The 22,948-nt window shown below is 38.9% G+C and overlaps 1 protein-coding gene across 1 annotated transcript in view; it reads left to right on the forward strand.

Moving 5' to 3' along the window:
* Positions 1–8: 8 nt before the first annotated feature.
* Positions 9–22,948, forward strand: part of tbc1d30 (TBC1 domain family, member 30) — a 27,821-nt gene continuing 4,881 nt past the window's right edge. The window contains exons 1-13 of the mRNA XM_046071931.1: positions 9–734; positions 4,352–4,516; positions 13,923–13,984; positions 14,162–14,227; positions 15,017–15,142; positions 16,585–16,770; positions 16,970–17,039; positions 17,810–17,908; positions 18,208–18,376; positions 18,931–19,036; positions 19,137–19,243; positions 19,571–19,710; positions 20,976–21,191. Of these exons, the coding sequence (XP_045927887.1) occupies positions 239–734; positions 4,352–4,516; positions 13,923–13,984; positions 14,162–14,227; positions 15,017–15,142; positions 16,585–16,770; positions 16,970–17,039; positions 17,810–17,908; positions 18,208–18,376; positions 18,931–19,036; positions 19,137–19,243; positions 19,571–19,710; positions 20,976–21,191 (2,008 nt within the window). The 5' untranslated portion in view covers positions 9–238. The remainder of the gene's footprint in view (positions 735–4,351; positions 4,517–13,922; positions 13,985–14,161; positions 14,228–15,016; positions 15,143–16,584; positions 16,771–16,969; positions 17,040–17,809; positions 17,909–18,207; positions 18,377–18,930; positions 19,037–19,136; positions 19,244–19,570; positions 19,711–20,975; positions 21,192–22,948) is intronic.

Genomic DNA, 22,948 nt, shown 5'->3' on the forward strand with positions numbered 1-22,948 from the left:
GTCCCGGAGGGGGAGGCAGGGAACGCGAATGTGGAACATTCAGGAAGGAAAGCGCAAGCTGTCAGACGGGTCTCCACCTTCCTGAGGAGAGGAATGGACTGCTCCAGGAACTCTATCCTCCTCGAGACGCTCAAAGAAAACTTTACAACTTTTCACCGATGTTGCCCGGAAAAGTGGCAACCGACAACTCACAGCTGATTACAGCTACAGGGAGATAATTTGGGCTAGTTGGCTACTAATGGAAAATAAAATGGCGACGGAGGTGAAATTAAACGGGAATGAACTTTTGGAAGTTGACATATGCGACGGCGGCATGTGCTCCGAGGACGAGAGCGGCGTTTTTGTCAACACTGTCGCCTCCTTCCAGGATGATTTCTCCGGCTTCCAGCAGTGGAGGATCCCCGCCGCTGAGTCACCTAATGACACATCATCACCTCCGGGAAAGCAGGTCCTCAGCGAGCACGGAGCTCCGCCTGCCGCCGGAGAGAGTGACTCTCACCCGCAGGGAGACGGATTTAAAGCTGCGAGGACTTCCATAGTGGACTGTCTGTTGGTGGAGCTTTATGAGACGTACAGTGGAGGCAGCGCGAGGAATATGGACAGCTGGGACAGCTCCACCGAGGCGTCCGGATCTGATGCTTTTCTGGGGCGCAGTTACTCCGGGTCCAGCTTCCTCCAGGAGCTCCAGGAGAAGCACACAAGGAGGCATCAGATGAACTACCTGGCCCAGAAAGGTGAGGAGTGTTTGTGTTCAGGGGCGTTGATTATTTGTAAAGGCCTGGCTGTTATAATTAAACAAATAAATTAAGCTGATTTTCACTAATCGATTTTAGGGCTGGTATTTGGATATGATATTGGTGATTAAAACATGTCAGCTTAAAGGTTTATGGCATTATAACTCATCTACACTGTGCACCAGCAGCCTGTTGCACCAGCAATACCCAGTGCAGAGCTTTAAATTGGTCTAATGGGTGAGGCATAATTTAAAAATTGTAGTTTAAATTAATATATTATGCAAACACTGATACAAGTGCAAAGTGATATACTTTTGTGCTGTTAGTTCATTATATTAATTGCCCTTGATTCAAATGATCCTCTTTGTTTCTGTGCTCTGTGGCATCCATTATAGTGAAGGTTGTCCACATCTTGGCTTTCACAAATCCAGCTGTTGTAGAAACTAATTAAACAATTTTTTTAATTTAAAATGAAGTAATTTGTGTTAATTTAGTTCAGTGATTGCAGTAGTGCTGAGATTAGAAACTGGCTGCCACTTTTTACTATTGGCAAACAATATGCCGCTTACAAACAGCATGTTGCAGATTTACCAAAGGTGGCACCTCCGCTGCATGGCTGACACACTGTCATCACCCAAATAAATACTGTATGTTCAGGCAGCATAGATGTTCAAATACCTCAACACATTTACCACAGAGGGTTTTGTTTACTCTCCTGTGGCCAGAGGAGTTGTATGCACTAACAAAGCTGTGACTACAGGAATAAAAAATAAATAAATAAATAACCATTTATGGTAGCAGCTGAACTGAAGAAAGTTGATTATCAGATACAAATGTTCATCATAAAGATGTAAAATTGATGATGAAACAATCCAACATTTTCTCTTCCAATACAGACTCAGGATATTTGCTGATACTGAATGCTACTCATCTCTTGAGTTTTTAAAGTCAGCTGCCTCTCTGAGTGGATCTCACTGAGATAAATTGGACAGTATTCTGCACCAGGAATTGCTGTGATGTTGAAAAATTTGTGACTGAGTTTTATTATGATATTGAGAAAGAAACTTTTAATATTATGCACTTGTGACATCCGCTGATACCTGGGCTATTGCATCCCTTAAAAAAATATAATTAATTAATTGTGAATAACTTTGTGTTGGAAATGACTAGAGGTAATAAATCATAAATCAATTTAATAAACTGTATGTATATGCACAGTTACAGTACTGTTTTTTTTTCTTGGAGACAGACAGCAAAAAGTAGGAATGAAACATGAGACTCTGATGCCCCATAATTCATTTGATTCATTCAATGAGAGTAGTCTGACATGAATGGTGTGTGCCTTTTTTTTTAGGTAATTTGTTTATAAAAAAATATGTAGCTGGCGTGTCTGCAAGGGTTCACTGTAATCAGATATCAGGAGAAGCTGACAAACAGACACACTGATTAGTTTCACTGCTAGAGACGACCCTCACGTGCGCAAACACACTCAGTGTGCTGACAGCTCATTCACTGCTCCTCACTGTGTGCTACGGCGTCGCCTCGGAGTCTTGCCAGGCATGTTACTGTGAGTGCCACGCCATCATTGTTTCCTCTGTCAGGGGGGAGTCCTACAGTAAACACAGCCGGGCCCGTGAGTTCAGTGTTTGCTTTCTACACATGTGAGGCTCGGTCAAGTTAAACAGTGCAGAGGGCTGCCACTCAGGGAGAGGAAACGATAACGATAATACCTCAAAGCTTAAACATGTGAATACTTCTAATGTGTTTAGTCAGGGATTAATGACCAATTCGATGACTTTTAGGTCTCCTTTGGTATGTGACTGGTTCAGCAGTGTGATATAATAAACAAGGAAGCTTCTTACGTTGCTGAAGTGTCCCTGAGGGAGATCCTGCCACCTAATGGGCCCTGTCTGTAGTTGACCATGACCTTTGACCTCTGGATGGAAGAGCTGTAATATGAAAACTTCTAAGGAAGATGATAATATTGAAATGCAACAGTGACTATTTTTATTATTGAATAATCTGTCATTTGTTTGAAATAGTTGGTTCTTTGTTTAATCTTTAAGATTATGAGAAATGCCCATGCAAAGTGAATGCTTGGGCAGATTGTTTATTTTTGTATATTTAACTCCCTTACCACGTATCATTTACTCATTTAGCTGACGCTTTTATCCAAAGCGACTTACAATTGCTATACATGTCAAAGGTCGGACGCCTCTGGAGCAACTACGGAATTAAGTGTCTTGCTCAGGGACACGGTGGTGGATGGCTCACAGTGGGGGATTGAACCCGGGTCTCTCACACCAAAGGCATAGTGTTATCCATTGTGCCATTGCCACGTATCAAGGACGAGTTGTTGCAGGAAGACAGTGGAACAGTGGAAACATGAGTCAGAGTGGGAGAGAGGAGTTTGTTGTTCACAAATAAGCAGGTCTTCTAAGTACACAACAAACTCCTTTCTTCCGCTCTGACTCATGTTCCCACCGGCATTTCCTACAATAACTCTCACGATATTTCATAGCTTTAACTTTCATAGCGAGACTTTTGTTTCTTGTTAATTTATGGGGTGTTACCAGGAGTCACTTGTAGGGAGGGATCCTTTCCAAGATGTTGTCAGGAACCTGGTATAACAGTCTGAGCATGTCGGTGGCAAAAAGAAGCACTTCTTGTGGATGTAATTTTGATGGGCGCAATTTCCCTCGAAAGAATACGTTGCAGCCACTGCAGCTGGGGCGTAGCTACCGGCTGCAGCCAGCTACTGCACATATTCCAAAACCATTTGTACTTACTAGTCTTTTTGACCCCAAACTATGTGAAAATAGGTGCCGACATTGTCATTTTAACTTAAAATACAGAGAGATAATATTTGTTTTCATCATGCCAGACTGCCTCATTTGTAGCAGAAGTTGTTTTTTTTGTTATTGTTATTACTGGTTTGAGTTAAGTTGTCCCAGAAGAAAATTTAAACAGCTTAAAATTTCACCATAATTTGAACACTGAGCCTTTTTTATTTTACACACATGCAAAATAAAATAACAAACACAGTGGTGAACTCTGTCCCACAGGTCTGTTTATGCCTCTGATCTGTGTCACCTTCAGATGAAAATCTTTTTCTTCAACCTAAAATGTTTTGTCTCTATAAGTGGGAGGGGAGTGTGTGTGTTTATTCTGGTTTTCATTTTGCCTGCAGCTTGGAAAACAGACAAATTGACTGTGATATTCTGATCTGACAGTCAAGTGCAAACATCACGTGTTCTTTTGAACTATATCAAGAAGCTTTATTTAGAAAACATCATGGTTTAGACCTGAATGATGATCTGAAACAGGTTATCTATCATACAAGTACAGGGCTATTTGCACTTCATAGAAACTTTGAGCCTTACCTTACCTGAACCTTTTAGCTTGTGCATGTGGATCTGAGTGGGAAAAGAGCTTCTATTTTAGATTTAGGTTTTTCAACTTTTTTACTAGATTTTGAGTTTCATTTGAGTTTTTTTTTGACCGTTTGGCTCCTTTGGAAAAACAACAGAAAAACCGTAGAAAAAACATTACATCAGTGCTATGGCAACTCTGATTAAACATGTTGTTTCTTTGTATCTTTCTTTTTGCCTTTTCAGCCCCGGAGGAGTTGCGTTCAATCATCCAGGAGGTCAAATATCGTTCAGGCCTGCAGTCGGCCAAGCTGATTCGCCAGCTGAGGAGACGGGACCGACTTTGCCACAAACTGCAGAAGAACTACGACATCATCACAGCTTGCCTTCAGGCTGTCTCACAAAAACGACGTAAGAATACACGGTTCTTTCTGTGCTTTTAATAATAAAGAAGAAGAAGGTCTTGTCAGTAGGTTTTCCTTTGGGCTGAACGATTTAGAAAAATATCTAACTTTCATTATTTTGAATGATAATGCAATTTCGATATGATTTGTGATATTGAAGGGAATGATCATTTTTATATAATTATTCTCATTTTCACTGAAAAACATATTTAAATCATTATGGTGTGATTTTGCAAGGATCTGTACCAAACAAAGATGTTTTCCTAAGTCATTAGAATATGATGTGTAGGCTATGACATGTCTGCAGTATGACAATTTTAATTTAAAATGGTATTTTATTATATTCCACCTCTTGCGATTTGAAAATTGCAGTAGGCCATATTGTGATTTTCAGAACATTTTGTTTATTTGTTCAGACCTAGTATTCCTAGACATTTACTGGTGCTTTTGGAGGCCTGGAATTGTAGTGAAATTACTATAATAATAATAATACTGTGTTCTCATGATTTAAATGATTTATGAACATCTAAAAAGCTTTAACTGCGGAGCCTGTACTTTCCTATCAGCCTATACCTTCATCAGGTAAGTTCACAAACATATGAGTGCCTGAATTCACACATTTTATGAGTCACTAGTTTTCCCCCTCTTTTCTATACTTAGTTTTCATTGTCTCAGGAAGAAATAGCATGACACAACTTCAACTACTACTTTTATTGTAGAAGCAAATTAGTTTGTTTGGTCTGATTAAATTTTGTTCCTCCTGAAATCCAATTTTGGAATCAGACTGTATATAAAAATGGGCGCTGCCATATTGCGCTGGTGACGTCTGGGTGGTGGAGTCTGTGCAGTAGTGATCAGGGTTGAGGGCCTGCCCATAAACCCGGTTGACACAACGTGAAGCGGGACGTGAAACTAGGGATGGGCGATATGGTGAAAAATGTTTTCACTAAAAAAAACCCCCCATCATTCGATATAGATAAATTTAAAATTTTCTTCTCCTGAGTGAAAGTTGAAGAAACCAGATGGTTAATTGTGGTTTTAAACTTTTCTTTACGGTCAGAACAAACACTTGATGCCAAACAGTGGATCACTTCACTAATCTTAGGTAGGACATTCAAAACAATAATAATATAATCTTTTTCAACAAATATGCATGAGTAAAATCAAGTAGAATCTTTTTTTAGTCCCTTTTCCTCAACAAAAATATATCTTAATAGAGAAATTATCATTATTTTATTGCTCAGCATTACATGAAACTCACTTTTTATAGCGTCAAATAACTTATTAAAACTAAACTTATCAGAAAACACTTGAACATACATCAGCGTGATAAGAACAACTTAACTTACCTAAACCATATCTGGGACAAATGTTTTTGATGTGTGATTTAGATTTCTTTTGTTTGGCCCATGTCCCCTCCTCTAACATGACAGGGGGTTTATGACCTATACTGCAGCCAGGCACCGGGGGGCGATCAATATGTTTTGGCTGTCATGTCATCCATCTTTATATACTGTCTATGTGTAGGGGTACTATCTTAGGGTACTATCTGCAAAACAGAGGACGAGTCAAATAGAGTCGAGTCGAGTCAAGGCGAGTAGAGCTGGTACTGGTAATAAAAAAACGGCATAATACCGTTACGTGATTTTCAAAGGAGCCGTTTAGCCCACAGCTAAATGGATTCCTTCCTTATTTTAGTTTTATGTATCTGACATATCTTTGATAACCTTCAGGTGCTTTACAAACCATCACAGGCTAAAGATCTAGCGTAAACACGTGGAAATAGCTTCGAGGCACAATAAAAAGTACAACATTTCATGAAGCGCGAATGCATTTGCAAGGCACTGTAGATATATAGGTTTGTACACTATGACCCATGTCCTAGTTGTCATATCACATGTAGTATGAAAATAGCTCTCAAATTTGCATAATGGACTATGACATAGCTCAAATTGCATGAGTATGGGCGAATTCTGTATGTTCATTTCCATATCCCAGTCTCTGTTCCCTTCTACACCAAACACCATGTAAAATAATTTAAATTCAACAGACTGTTCTGTTATGTAAGAGACGTTTGGAAGTAGTTTATAAAGAGAATTTTTCCAGGGAAGAGATTTTGGATTAAGCCTCATTCTCAGTCAACATATTTGGGAATTATTTTACTTTTATTTTTTATTTTTTTTGGAAATTACCAGCTGACATGTCTTGACAATGAGCCCTGTCACACAAATAGCCTTATAATCAGCCTTTTATTCCCATAATGAACAGAAAGGATTCTCTCCACAGGTGCTTCGAGTGGTTCAGTTTTTGTGGTTGATTGTTCTTGAACTCTTTCCAGATATGAAGAAAGTTTTAATATAATTGAAGGGATTTGTGTGTCTACATCTGTGTGGTTATTTTGCTTTGATGGTTCACTGTTCTGTTCTGTCAACATGCAGCATGATGGCTCACAAGGAGGTAGAGTATACAAATAAAATGCATGTGTTTTTCAGCGCTGGAGGCATTTACACACAGGTTTATGGCCAGATTGTGCCAATAGTTCTAGTAAAGCCAGTATTTCACACAGCTGCTGGCATCATAGAGTCAGTTGCTCAGGAGGGAACATACTGTCGAGGCAACATCGCCGCTGTTGAAACTACAAAGACTGCCTGTCTCTGGGATTTTGTTCCCATGTTAGAACAGTCTCCACCTCGCAAGTGACACACAAAGCGCTAAACAACCAACTTCAGTTGATTATGGTGTGTAAGGCAACATCAGGCTTGATTTAAACATTGCTTCCTAACTTTGGAAAACCAAATGCTATGTTAGCTCTCCTAGCAAAATGTTCGGGTGTAATTTTTGGTGTCTGTGTTTGACAGTAAAGATCGAGTAAGTTAGCCTAAATTTTCATGATGGAAAACGAATTAGAGCTTTTAGAGCATCCAATTGAAACATCTATGGTGAAAAGATAAATTATAATGATGCATTACTTGTTATGGGCCATTAATATCAAGGGCTTATTTTATGTTATTAGCAGATATTGATTTAGACTGTCATAAAGACTGGTTGTGTGTTCTGTTCAGGAAGCACTTACTGCACCTGTAAGACTGAATCATAATGTTGTGCATCATCGATTTGGATTGCAAACGTCATTTCTTTAATTGCTCTCCATTTTTTCAAGCAAGGTGTTTGATGCTGTGTGATCACCAACTGCAGTCTTACATTTCAGGGTTAGTATAGTTATGTTTTATTTTATCTTTTTGAGGCAACATTTCTTATTTGAATCCCGAGCTGAGGATATTTAACCCCACTTTGGTGAATCATCTTCTCTTGTCAAACATTTTCGTCCATTTTAGAAGTGTGAGTTTGGCTGTGACTCTTTTTAAAATCTCAGTTATTCAATTTTTAACATCAGAATTGGCAAGACACTTATTTTATGAATCTGATTTTAGCCAAATTTTACAAAAAATCTTTTGCATGGGATTTGGTATCTTGACACAACAAAGTTATCAGCAATCAAGGCTGCGCTCCTCTTCCATATAGTATACACAGTTTTAATAAACAGCAGCTGACTATTATTATAGTTATCGATTAATCTGCTGATTGTTTGCTTGAATTGTTTGTTTTATAAAATGATTTAAAGGTTCCCAGAGTCCATTTTGAGCAGAAGAGTTTTGGGCTGTGGATTGGATAGAACAAGCGCAGAAATTCAGTATTCAACTATCACAGGCATCTAAAAAAAATCACTTTTGAGAAGCTACAACCAGGGATTTTGGGGGCTTTTTCCCTTTTATATAGTAATCTAACTGATTAATCCTTAAATCCTTTTATATGTCTGCTCCTCTGATTGGTGCAGATTTAGTCAGGGCAATCATTTTGCCTGCAGGACCTGACCACAGAGGTGTCCCCAACAATTTATATAAATCTCAGTCAGTCATTTAGCTGTGAATCTATAATTTTATTAAGAAAACAATAAATGCATTCTTTCTCACCTCATTTTGCAGTAGGATCCTTTTTCATGTCACATATATTTTTTTTAATGTATAGTTTCTGATGAGGAAATAAAAATGTCCCTGCATCTTATATCTCCTCTCTACTGTGTTCACCTCTGAACAGACTTATGTAGAGCTTTAATTTGATTTATATTCAGTAGCTTGTTGGATAATGATCCTGTCTAAGCCCATTAAGTCTGATTTTCCACTCAGCATATATTTACTTACAGGTTGTGATTATTTATTGAGTGAGAGAAGGAAACAAAAAAAAAAAACCCCCACTGCTGTTCTCTCTTTCTCGTTTCCTGTTCTCTCTTCCACCATTACCTCATCCTCCTCTATCTCCTCCCCGCGTGTATCCTACCGCATCCCTCCAACCTCGCGCCTCCTCCTGGTGACGCCAAACCGGAGGAGGATGAGGAGGTGTGCAGCATCAGCAGCACTCCCGACCACAAGCAGCAGAAACGGTTCCTTCCTCCTGAACCGAGCCGCTATTTTTGGCATTTTCTAAATCATATTTTATGTAGATGTTTGAGCCGCTTGAACGAGCCTTTGCTTTACCGCTGAATAATGAATGTTAAGGTCTGTCGTTTCTCCGGGCATAGCCTATAAGTCGGAAACAGAAGCGATCACCGGAAGAGATCTGACACACGGCAATCAGTTTAATCGATTAATTTTAAACGTCTTGGAGGAGAGCGTTTAGAGGAGCAGCTGCGTCTCAGGCTCATCTCCACCAACGAGGAAGGCAACGGAAGGATTATTGAAGTGGAACAAAAAACAAAATGAGGTGATTGAACTGGTCGAACGGTTTGATTCCCCATGAGACAGGAGCGGCTCCCCGCCGCCGGCAGGAGGCCGAGGGCGAGCGTGAAGCAGCGGCAGCAGGGATCGGGAGGGGTCGGTAACATCATCAGCAACGTCCTGAAGAAACGGAACGGGATATCCAGGAGTGCGCCCCGGCTGCTCTGCACCTTAGAGCCAGGTGACCCGGATCAGACACTCTTTAATAGGTCTATGGGGCAAAAGCGCTGCATGGCATTGTTCATCATTTGGTTTGAAGCAATATCAGGAAGTGGTACCCTGCAGGGATGAATGGGAAGATCTTATTCTGGTCAATATTGTAAATTATATATAAGCCCATGGTTTTATAGGGGCACATTTTGCTCATCCTGTGGCTGCAGCCTACTGTTCTCATTCAAATAATCTCATTTTCCTCTTCTTTTTACTGCTTAAACAGGCCTGCTCTGATTTACAGTCAGTCTCATCTTGTGCTGCACCTAAAAGTGGCAGGAAATTTATATGTTTAAGCACATTAGATTGATATTATATTGGATCAAACCATCATGTATCAGGCCTACTTTTCATGTCAGCCTTTAACACCAATAACATTTTAAAGTAATTATGGCCTGGCCCCAAAAAGTGCATAACTTGTTTTAACCGACTGTTGAACCAGCTGCTAAATTCCTTTCTTTTGCTACAATACAAAAAATTTTATGAATGTAAGGCGTATTACAAAGCAATGATCTAATATTTTTTCCCCGTTAAGTTGTCAATGAACCAGTTTTCAACAGAAGTTGAATTAAACCTGACTCCAAAGAGTTCAAAATCAAATCATGAGAGCATACAGGGTGATAAGTTGCAGGTTTGACTTCATACATCCAATAATGTATCATACAGAGATATATATCAGTTCTCACTCCTTACTTCGCTTCTTATTTGTGGATGGACACCCCTGATGCAGTAGATATGTAGCCAGTAAAAACAGTCAGATTTCTCGTGACGTTTTGCTGACATGCGTATATTTTTGACAAGTAATTTAAAAAATAGATTTTAGAGACCCATCACACCAACCAGTGCTGTTTGTTAGCTGTTGATGGGCTGTGTTTTGATCAGGGCTCCTGGCCTCTTCTTGTTTTGGTCTCATGTTCGGTTGCTCTGCAGTTAACGAAAGAAATATTATACACTTTTTTTTTAATGATCAAACTGATGCAAAGTGCAATAAATACAAACGCTTAATGAAAACTAAAGCCATACATCTAGTGTTATAAATAAATAAATAAATAAAGACAAGAACACTGAATGGAAGGAAAGTTGCATATATAGGCTATTGCATGTTTTGTGATATTTTAGATTATTGTGCTGGTTTAGCTGCTGAAACACTGATAACAACCTATCCATCCATTTCTCAGATATTTATCTGCTAATGTTGATTTATTTGTACTCTAACTAAATGTCAACACTTAAATACTTCCAAAGGCTGCACATCTTGAATGATTTAGAGTTCACAGTTCACCCTCCATCTTCTTAGCTTCTGTCCTTCCTTCGTTCCATCCTCCTTTACTCCCTTGCTCCTTTCCCTTCACTCTCCTCCATTCCTTTTCTACCTTCCTCTCTTCCCTTTCTTTCTTTCTCCCCTTCCTTTCTCTCATTCCTTAATACTTTGCTCCCTCTATTCCTTTGTGTTCCTTCTCCCCCCCCCCGTCCTTCCTTTAGACTACTCCAGTACCCTCTATATTAGCTGGATTCATTACAATTAATTGCATCTCTTGAGAGATTAAATATCACCTATTAAGATGGAGTGTGGCCTCTGGACCACAAAAATGTTGCCAACCATGGTTAAATTGTGCGTCGGTTATGTTGGTCTAATGTGTGACAGGGAAGTAGGAGGGTTTTCCGTGTTAATCCTCTCCCAAAGCTCCGAGAGGAATCCGCAGAATAAAGCGGCGTTCTTCCAGCATGGCGCAGGACAAAACCACAGAGGCAGAGCATGCAGGTTAAACATATTTTATCTTTCATAAGAGGTGTTTTATTGTAGTGAAACATTGTTCGTACTTAAAGTGCGATCGGCAGCCGGTGAAATGACCGAGTAAAGCCTCCTCTGTTGGAGAGCGGAAGGGAGAGTAATGGCTGCAGCCGGAGCTGTCGGCCCAGAGCCGAAACATGTCAGGACCTTCCCTCTTAACTTCAGATCAAAGTTTCATTTCCGTTTGGTCCTCGCCGGGGTTTATCCCACGTCGTTAAATATTCCCTAAAGATGCTTGTGTATGCGCGCAAAGAGATTCTGCACGATTTGCACTGAAGCGGAAATTGAAACGAGGATTCAGCACCACGCGGAAAAGGACAGCGACTCAGAGCTGCAAACTGTTCAGAAATCTGATTTCAGATGAGAACTATAGCCTTAAATATTTTATTTTTTCTTCTAATTAAAATGGTTAAATATAAGTTAAATACAAGTATATACATAGGGGCATAATGTACAGGTCACAAACAGTCACAGAGCTTCCTGTGGTCGGTTTTTTCAAATTAAATTATCATTATTGCATTTATAGTAGGCCTATTGGGTCAGAAAAAGCAGCTTGATGCCATCTTGTGTAGAAACTAAGCCACTTGGACTCCCTTATGGTTTAAACCCCTACGGTTTTGCAGCAACACTTTACAAGACAAAGGGGGTCATGCTTGTACTGTTTCCAACAATGTGGAACAAACTCGCTCTCAGTATAAAGTCAGTGCCACATAGTCAAAAGGTTTTCCTGTATAGACTGGCAGTTTTGAAACATTAATCCAATGGCTGCATGTTGATTGTATATTGTTTTAATTTAGATGGTATTGTATTTTCATGTGCATCTGAGGAGCAGCTTTTTATACCTTTTGGTTTGGAATATACATCAATTCCCCCTTAGCTAGCTTTAATATTAAACAAGAAAATCCACATTGTGATAGTCACTTTACACTTTAGGTTCACGTAGCTAAGACAGTCTAATATTACCATTCTGCAATAATCCTACCTTCATACATGTTTTCAAATAATACAGATATGAATGTTTAATTTTATTTTATTTCATATCCTGCACAAACCTGGAACATTGCACATATTTGTTGTTAATTGTTAATCGTTGTTGTTCTATATTTTTATATTGTCAATGTATATATTTATGTACACAATATTCTCTTCCGTTGCAATACGTCTGCACAACACAAACCCGGAATAATTTACATGTAAATATCTGCGACGTTGTTCTTTCTCTGCCAATAGTCGTATTATTTTTCTCTATTCTTTTATTATTCTTATATGACTTGCATTCAGTTTATTTCTAGATTTATTTATGTCAACCGTATGTTTGTCTACATGTAGCACCTTATCACCAAAGCAAATTCCTCGTATGTGTAAAAGACTACTTGGCAATAAAGCTCCTTCTGATTCTGATTTGTGGACGCCACATAAAGTGTGGCTCCCCACTTCTCCCACTCCCAAGCAAGGCCAGAGAACAAAGGGAATTACAACTTTTTTTTTTATTTATTCAGAGATTGAGCAGTGCCTACAATAAAACCAAAACAAAAAGAAAAGATAAAGCTCTAACCCAGGCTTCTATTACAAAAAACAGGAGGAAAAAGGTACTCAAACAGAAAAGGGCTTCTCACTCCTACTTTAAAATGCTAGTTGTACAGACAATATGTACACACACACACACACACACACACACACACACACACACACACACACACACACACACACACACACACACACACACACACACACACACACACACGAGGAGAACAGCTGGCAGGGTGTGACAAAAACAAATGACAGATGTGACCCCAGGGTCATAACAAGTTGAGGAGTTTAAATCAACGTAATTGATATTTTGAAGGCTGCAGTTTGTGGTTCTGTGACATTTTACAAAGTTATATTGGGTTGTGTATTTTGTCCACCCTCTTTATAGCAGTGAGCTTAGGCTGTAGTATTAGATCACATTAGCATTAGCTAGGTTTGGAAAATGAGTGTTTATCATTTTGAAAAGTGTTGAATTATTAGTTATAGGAGGAATTTGATTCAAGTTTTATAAAAAGGGGTTAATGCTGCTTTTTTATATTAGTCATTTAATCATTAGCTTAAGGGGCCATACATTTCCTTCTGTGTCTGTCTGCCTCGTCACTGGTTGTAACTTTGGTCATTCATTATATCTGATCAGCTAGAAGTTAATTTATGCCATTTCATGTAGATGTGTTATGATATGTGATTATTTCCTTAATATTCCTCATTGAGTGACAATATCACAGTACATCCTGCATTAGTGAAGCAATATGTCAAATCAGTGAAACATTGGAAGGATTGTAATGACGCAGACTATATGATACTTACATTGTGTTCACTCTCAACGTGTTTTGATTATTTCAGAGTTGTGTTATTTTCTAGATAAGATTCACCCTGAAGGACTAGTTTCCTAGTATACACAGTAAACACTATACACAGTATACTATCCACATATACAAAGTAAAATATAATAAGTATATAATAATTGGTTTGTGTTTAATTTTAAACAGATATTTCAAAATTTCAGTCTGACATCTTCTCTACAGTCATTTTGTAAACTTTGGGATGTTGACCAGTACAGTGCTAGTCACCCAGATCTGGTTTGACCAGGTGTCTCTGTCTCTCTGTAGGAGTTGACACACGGCTGAAGTTTACCATTGAACCATCACTGGGAAAGAATGGATTCCAGCAGGTACGCACTCTGAAAATATGCTCCTACCCACTGGTTCAGTGTGAGCTCCAATATGTCCAATACTGTTTTACTGCTTCTTTTAACTCTTGTTGTTCTGTGTAAATGTGTTTGTGAAAATACTGAGAACTATTTTTATTAATATTGTACCACTGCGTTACACTGTTTTCTTCCCCACAGTGGTACGATGCCCTTAAAGCAGTGGCTAGGCTCCCTACTGGGATTCCAAAGGAATGGAGGAAGAGGGTATGTAACTTAAACTAAGTATAACAGATGGCATTGTTGGGACCATTATCTATTTTCCCCCAATAGTGGCAATGTAGTAATTTTCTGTGTTCACTGAGCTACGCAGATAATGGAAATGAAAATTAGGTGGCCCCATTGCAGCCTCGTAATTGTTGCATGTTTAGTGTGCGTAAACGGTTGGGTGTAAATTCTGTTTGAGACAGAAATATCTTCCATTTAAAAAGACATTTTTATAAATAAGACCATATGCATTTCTCTGTTTTGAACCCAGAGGGTATTTAGTAAAATAAAGGGATGACCGAGTTGTGCTATTACAAGAAAAGTCTGTTTTTGTTATTGTTGTCAACCTGCAAGCAGAGTTCCACAGTCTTGAGAGAGACTGCGTAGCCTGAAAGAACAATATGCAGAGGCACTTTGTCTGCAGCGCTCCATTTACTTCACATCATAACTTTGTCTCTAGGGAAGACAGAGCAGGGAAATGCAAGCGATTATTTTGTTCTTGTCAGAGGACAAGAACAATGAAATGTTGTCTCTTTCCCGATCTTACAAAACAAAATGAATCACTATGAACAAAGATCCTCTTTCACAAGTGCTCGAGGAAAAAGAAACCTGAGAATATGCTGGAAAGTTTAAATATTTGTTCCTATGACTCAGTCGGGACAGTAAATCAAGATGAATAATTGTCCTGATATTTAACGTTCTCTTCTTCTCTAAGTTTAGTTTAGCTGTTTATATAATTTTACAATTAATGTGGTTCCTTGTGTATCTGCTGCTTTTATCTCTCTGTAGGTTTGGCTGACACTAGCAGACCAGTACCTCCACAGTATTTCTATTGACTGGGAGAAGACGCTTCGTTTTGCCTTTAACGAGCGTAGCAACCCAGACGATGACTCCCTCGGCATCCAAATTGTCAAGGTAGTCCTATCGTATTGTTCTACTGGGAGTAGGGGTGAGATCAATGTGTGTACAGTGTGTGTATGCAGAGGGTTTGTGCTTTTAAAGTGTGCTGCCTGAGTTCGTTTTCTCAGTGGTGAAGACCGTAGCATGCAGAGGTAGATAAGCAGCGATAGAAACAGCATAAATGTCCTTTGAAGTGTGATGCAGATATTGTTCAGGATCACCAACATGTTAATACTTTAGTAAAGTGATAGTACTGCAGCACATTATTATTATATTATTATTAGTAGTATTTTTACAATCATTAGTGTAATGTATTGTACGTAGCTTTGAATAAGGATGTCCTTTTTAAATGTGCTGCCCATGGTTTGCAAATAAACTGCTGATATCTTCGCAGTTTAATCCACTATATTCATAAAAAATATCCAATGTCTTCATCCAGAATTGTAGTTTTGTCAGCGAAGAAAAAACAATTAGCAACTCGACTCAATGACAAACATTCATGCGCACTGGTCTTGAATCTGATCAAAGTTTAGTATTAGAACCAGTTTGCCTTTTTCACAGGCATTATCAATATGCCATGGTTTCGTTAGTTCCTTATGTAGGATTTTCACCAGAGGTTACTCACTTTTTCCTAGCTGCAGAGGCTTTATCAGATTTGTATAATTTTTTTATGTTAACATATAAGTAACACATAATTAACAGTATACTTAATGTCAGAAATGTGGTTGTTGAACTGTAGATTTATGATTAAGAAATTATACGAAAGAAAGAAATTCAACCATATCTCAGAGTCTTCATCAGAAAAATATGACGACTGAACAAAGCTCTAGAAAAGCCTTGAAATGGATCTTGAGTGCAGAATATTTTGACAGACACAGACAATTTTAATAGTCATATGTGATCCTAGAATATTGGTCTAAGTGTTCTGGCACAAACCACTATGTGAGGTCCAAGAATAAGATGGTTTCATTTCAACTAAAGACTCAAGCTATTTCACACAACAGTCTGAACCTGACGAACTATGCTGAGCAATTTTATTGAACAGTGACCTCCAAGAACTGCACAGTAGTGATAATTTGCATCAAAGATGGGCACAAAAAATATCTTTTCAGATTCAATAGCAATCATTGATCCTACTGAGTGTAAGTATATTCTAACAAACAATATGTGTTTTGAAAGTTGATGTGACTGTGAAAAGCAGTTTCTGGTAGAGGATGTTTACTTATTGTCGTGCGTCAGAGAACGGGATTACTACATCACGGAAACACTGCAGCTCTTTTCTCTTTCTCAGTGACTCAGAGTAACGGCTGTTTCCATCAACAGGGCAAAGTCTGATTATTGACTTATCTGTGTTTGTCTTCACGTCACTGTCTCGGTCTTAAATGCATGACCCCTCTATCTTACTGCACTGACCTATAACACAGTAATCCAAACTGTACATGTCTTCTAACGTCCAGGACCTACATAGGACCGGTTGCAGTTCTTACTGTGGCCAGGAGGGGGAGCAGGACAGGGTGGTGCTGAAGAGGGTGCTGCTCGCATACGCCCGCTGGAATAAAACTGTGGGTTACTGCCAAGGATTCAACGTACTGGCTGCACTCATACTGGAAGTTACAGAGGGCAATGAGAGTGATGCACTTAAGGTAAACACACACTGATCTTATTAAGATGCTGAGACAGAGAAAATGAATGCTGATTTGTAAGATAAGGCCACATGCTTAAATTTAATTTATGCTGTATGAACAGTGAAAAGAAACGGTGACTTTCAGTGTTGATTTATGCTCTTTAAATAATAACTAATCACTTTACTGAACCTGTTATTTTCTGCTCTTCTTTATGCAGGTGATGATCTATCTGATTGACAAAGTGCTGCCCGATAGTTATTTTGCCAACAACCTGCGAGCATTGTCAGGTAAATACTGTGTCACACATACAGGCTGATTCAAGACGATGAAGATGGTACAAAATGTTATACCTTCAGCTTATAAATAAACTACAAGAGTTCCATAATATTGTACAAAAAAAGTACAGAATTTATTATAGTCATTATCAGTAACATATGTAGTCTCTACACTGCGGATATATTAGAGTCAGGTCATTCTTGTTAGGATACTGAGTGATGAGGGCACAAATAAAAAATTACTCCACTCATTAGTTGGTTAGCCAGAAAATGAATGTGGAACAATTATGATAATTGATAATTTTAACATACATTATTTAAGCAAGAATGCCAAAACGTTCACTTGTTCCAGCTTCTCAGATGTGACTGTTTTTTTAGTGGTTTTCTTAGTCTTCTCTTTGAATAAATTTAATAAATTAGGGTTTTGGACAGTTGATTGGGCAAAACAAGCAATTCAGATGTGTCAACGCTTGACTTATTCACTATTTTCTGACATTTTGTAGTGCTAAATATTATTCACATTACATTATTATCAAATAAATAATTAGCAGTCAATCAATTTATAAAATAATTGTTTTAATTTGGGATTCAGGAGGTAGTTGTGGGGAAAAGATAATTTATTTTGATAAAAAATAGACATTTAAACATTTACAGCGTCAATTAAAATGACAATGAAACTTCTGTATCATTCAATTTCAGATTTGATTGATACCATCTGACTTTTGTCATATTGAGTCTTTCACCAACACAGCTTTCTAACGTCTAATGTCTCCTTCTGTCAGTGGACATGGCGGTGTTCAGAGACCTGCTGCGTCTAAAGCTGCCGAGACTGTCTCAGCATCTCCACCACCTTCAGAAAGTTGCCAACCGAGAAGCTGGAGGTATAAATCTGTGTTTGTGTCAACGCTTACAAAAATGCTACCTGGTATAAGTATTCTGTGCCAACAGCATGCAAAGTTACCTGACCCTGCTTTAACTATTGAATTATGCTGGTGTTAATGTGAGCATAAATTTAAGAAAATGGCATCGTCTGTAAGTCATTTGCTTATTTTGCCTTTCTGCATAGAGGATAAAAGAACTTTCTAATATTGTGTGTCCATATCTCTGTGCCATAATATCAAGGTGTGTTTGTACGAATAACTTACCTGACGTCTCAAATAACAAGTCTGTTTTCTCTCAGGCAGCTACGAGCCTCCGCTGACCAACGTGTTCACTATGCAGTGGTTCCTCACTATGTTCGCCACCTGCCTGCCGGCGCCCACCGTGCTGAAGATCTGGGACTCTGTTTTCTTCGAGGGTTCAGAGGTGTTGTTTCGGGTCGCCCTCGCCATCTGGGAGAGACTGGGAGAGTGAGTGGACCATTACTTACTGAAATAAGGATTTGACTTGTGTAAGATTTTTGATTTGCACGCTGCTCATGAATCATTTTTCTGATTGCACATAGACCCATATGTTTGTTTAGAGCCACAGGCGAGAGCCCGGTGTGGGCGGAGATAAAGAGCAGACTGCAGCGCACACAGAGAAGAGAGTGTCTCCCACACCTTTTCTGTTTTATTAAATCGCACATTTTTTGCAGTTATATAATTGCACATGACAACTTTATCGCGATTGCGATTAGATTAATCGTTCAGCCCTGATTTGTATTATATTATGTCATAGATGTGGATGACATTGAATGGAACAGATTTGTAATCAATGACATGTCAGGGTAACCCTAATGTGAAAACTAAATATGAATATCTACAATGTGCATATTTATGTCTGTACATCATCCTCCCTCCTCTCTGTGTTCTTCCGTCTTGATTTTTGCTTCCTGATTTTTAATTGTCTCGTCCTCACCTTCTGTCTCCATTGTACCACCTTATAAACGCTGCTTGTCTTCCTCACTCTTGTCTCTGTCCAGGAGGATTGAATACTGTCAGACAGCAGATGAGTTTTACAGCACGATGGGGTGTCTCACTCAGGAGATGCTGGAGCGCAACCTCATTGATCCTACCGAACTCATGCAGGTACAGGATTAAAAAAACCACTCGCACCTTTTTAACCTCTTCAGTGATGTTTTTAAATGAATATGTGTGCTGTTACTCCTCCCTCCTCTCCGTCTACCAGGAGGTTTACTCCATAGCGGTGTTTCCTTTCCCTCAACTGGCTGAACTGAGAGAGAAATACACCTACAACATCACTCCGTTCCCTACCTCAGTCAAATCCAATGGAAGGTTTGTTCTAAAGGATATATTTTAAAAGCATTGTGTAAAACACTCCACATGGTACTTATTTGGTTTCACTAACATACTGCCCTGAACTTTAGCCAGCTCTCCACAGGTTATGGTGGGTTTTTTCAATAACACTGGATGTAAATATTAAAGTAAACTGAAAATTCAAAGCAAAACATGACTTTTACGACATTTTCTAGGAAGCAAAAGCTGTCCCCAAATTGTTTTATAGTGAAAGAATAAAAAAGTAGTTTACGTGGGTGTGTAACGGTGGTGATTAGAACATGTTGTAGTTGCAGTAGTGGTGATGAGGTTATTATCTTGTGCTAGTGGTGGTCTGGGAAGCTGGGAGAGCGATGACGATGCCGACATGGATGATGAAGACTCTATGGTGACGGCACTCGGTTGCCTGGGTCCCCTGGGTGGCCTACTGGCCCCCGAGCTGCAGAGATACCAGAAACATCTTAAAGGTCAGTGCAGCCCCATAGATTACTACACAGGATTTCAAAGGCAGCCAGTGGAGACGGTACAGAAGAAGCAGCCAAGTGGCTCAAGACAAACTACGGTCCCAAATCCTCATGTTCTGCCCCCGATTTCACTCAAAATACAAACTCTCTCTGATCTGTTTCCTCCAGACACATTCCCACGTCCTCCTCCAACAACAGCTCTTCCAAAGATGGAGGAAAAATAGGCAAACAGCCTGAGGGATTTAGTTAAAAACACTGGTTAAGATCTGAAGCAGTAGTCGTCACTCTCCAGAGAGATTTAAAAATGACTTAAGATAAAAATTAGTGTTTCTTTTAACCTCTTAAGTAGATCTCAGTACAAATGGATTTGACCTGGTTCAAAAGGGAAACATTGGCTCATTCTTAAGAGAGCAAATGAACATCAATAAATCATTCTGAGACAACAGTGTAATTACAGCAAACAAACTAAACCAGCTGCTACAGGCCTCTACAGTACAATTTACATTTTGTGCTGCTGGCTTGGATTTGGTCTTTGCAACACAAAAGGAGGAAGAGCTGCTGAGAGTGATTAAAAAAAACACACTGACCTTTCCTGTAAAGCTAAAGAGAAAAAGGACTAATTCAGTGAAGAAAATGTCAAACATGTCTCAACAAAATGCACTTTTACCTCGTCTTCAAAGGCTGCTTTTGTGTAAAAGCATATTGTTTATGATGCCATCAGCGGGAGACAAAACAGGTTGGACTGACTCAGCTTGCTGGTCTGTTTTCATCCAGATCCAAAGTCTTTTGAAAAATTTAACTCCAGACTGAATGCACTGTCGCAGTCATGGTCTTTTAAATATAAAATAAATACAATATAGACTCCCCGAATTCTGTTGCCATATTCCCCTGATAGCATCAAGAGGCTTTTATATGTGGCACTTAGTTTTTGTGTCTCGAGTGGTCAGCTTTTCTTGATTAAAGGGGATAAAAGCAGAACTGGGTGAACAAATAAGTAAGAAAAGAAGCTTAAAAGGCACATTGGATTTTGTCTGATTTGTGTTTTTTGCTGGAATGCTTCATTCTGATTTTTGAACCAAAGCCCTTTACTCTAATCTTTGAATCTCTTGATTTCTTCTGTCAGTCTTAGTGTCTGAAAGCCAAAATCACAGTCATGAAAAAAACAAGTAGAAATAAGGTCAAGGTAAAAACATAATGAAAGTAGAAGAAGAGTGATGCAGAACATTATATGAGACCTGATCGGTGTTTCTTCTTGTTTCCACCTCCAGACCAGCGAGCAGAGCAAGGAAACATCGCAGAGCTGAGCCCAGGAGCGGTGGGAGCTGTGGGGGCAGGAGGAGGAGGTGCCAAGGCAGAGCATCAAGCAGCAATCAACAGCATGATGATGGAGAGAATGAGCACCGACATCTACGCCCTGAAGAAGCAATACACACGAATCAAAAGGCGGCAGCAGCAACAGGCTATGCAAATCTACATTCGCACAGGTGAGGGGAAGGGTAATAATCATAACTTCATCCGCCACTGTCAGTTCCCACTGTTTTGTTTTTAGTATTAACCTATAACTGCTTATTCTGTTCATTGTTTTCAACATTAATGTAATTAGATAACTGTCTAGTGCTTTAGGACATTGGTTCCCAATGTGCCCTAACCACAATAAATAAGCAATACGCATTAAAATGGAGTGGGGGTGCCAGGAGAAAGAATTTCCTATAATGTGGTAAAATCCCTTGGAAACCACTTCTTTAGGATGTAGTAACTCAGCTTTCTTGTAGGTGACAGGTACAGTGATTTTATTGTTCATAAAAACATACAAAGTTCTTATTTTAGAACAAAAATATTCAATTTTATATAGAGAAATCGTCCTTGGGAGTTAAATTGCCATTCAAATTAATATAAAAAACATACATGTCATTATATATTGACCCCTCAGCACCCCAACTGTGACTGACTTCCAGCGTCCCTGCCATGGCCATAGAAATAACTTCAGTACTTGCTTTTACAATAACATGCTGTTTGCAGACAGGGGAAGTTAATGTCCAAGTCTTTATTAAAACAAAAGCGCCAGGTAAGGCATTGCGAAACAAACACTGATTAGGTTCTAACTGGGTAAAAAGACAGAAATGCATGCGCGCAGCAGAATTGGATGTTTGACAATGATGTGTGACTCGCAGGACCTGGACCTGAAGTGGCCACAAGTGCAGGAGTTCCTCAGGAGCAGTCCAACAAACACAACAACAGTATCGACCACCATACTGACGGTACTAGTGTCAGACCCAACGGGTCATCTGAAACTGGGTTTTCTGGGGCTGATCTGAGGGTCTTGAATGATTCATTCACAATTAAATAACAGTAATTGAATGATTTTAAGGAGGATAGTAGAGTACATGAAATCTTTTCGGAGACCAAATCATAAGTCTGTCATGGATTCTCAAGGCAGATTTCCAATTGATGTTTTTCATTGTGTTTATGATAAAGTAAGAAAATAAACTTTCTTGCAATCAAAAAAATAGATTTTCACAAGTTAGTCCGTAGCAAATATTGTACAGTTAAATAATTTTATGTGCGATTGTAAACAGGTATATTTTCAATTCAAATTAATTCAGTATGCTTTACTGGCATGAATGTGGCAGAAAAAAAACAAATTTTTGTTAGTTTGTTGATACACTGAAGAGAAACCCACTGGGGGGGAAAAACATTGGAAATCGGATGAGTGAACTTCTGGCTCAAAAATACTGAATCCTTTGCAGGTTGTGTAGCTATAAACACTCTCAGAATAACTCAGGGTTGTTCTATGCTCTCAAAATGCTGGTGCATACACGTATGATTCATTTTTTCAAAAGAGCAAAGATAGCTGCAGTGTTGAACACTGTTCTGAGCAAACAGTTTTAAATGTAGAGTAACTCTACATTGAAATCATAAAAATGTTCAGATAGATTTGTTCTATTTAACAGTTATAAAATAAGATGAGTACTTTAGCCTCTGACTGGCATTTGGAGAGCTGGTACACACTCTGATTTAATTTAACTTAACACATTTGGTATGCAGTGGGGAATACTGTAGCTGGGACAACTGGTGACGGTTTTATATGGTAAAATATTTATTTGGAGACACTTGTCACTATACAGTACAAAAGACGGGTCCATCAGATACAGTTAATGTGTTAATATGCTAATGTCAGTCATTTTCATCATGTTCCAGTTATAAAAATGACAAATCTTTTAATGCACTGATCATTCTGTAG

The sequence above is a fragment of the Micropterus dolomieu genome, linkage group LG16, assembly GCF_021292245.1.
Source record: "Micropterus dolomieu isolate WLL.071019.BEF.003 ecotype Adirondacks linkage group LG16, ASM2129224v1, whole genome shotgun sequence".
In the NCBI taxonomy this organism is placed as follows: Eukaryota; Metazoa; Chordata; class Actinopteri; order Centrarchiformes; family Centrarchidae; genus Micropterus; species Micropterus dolomieu.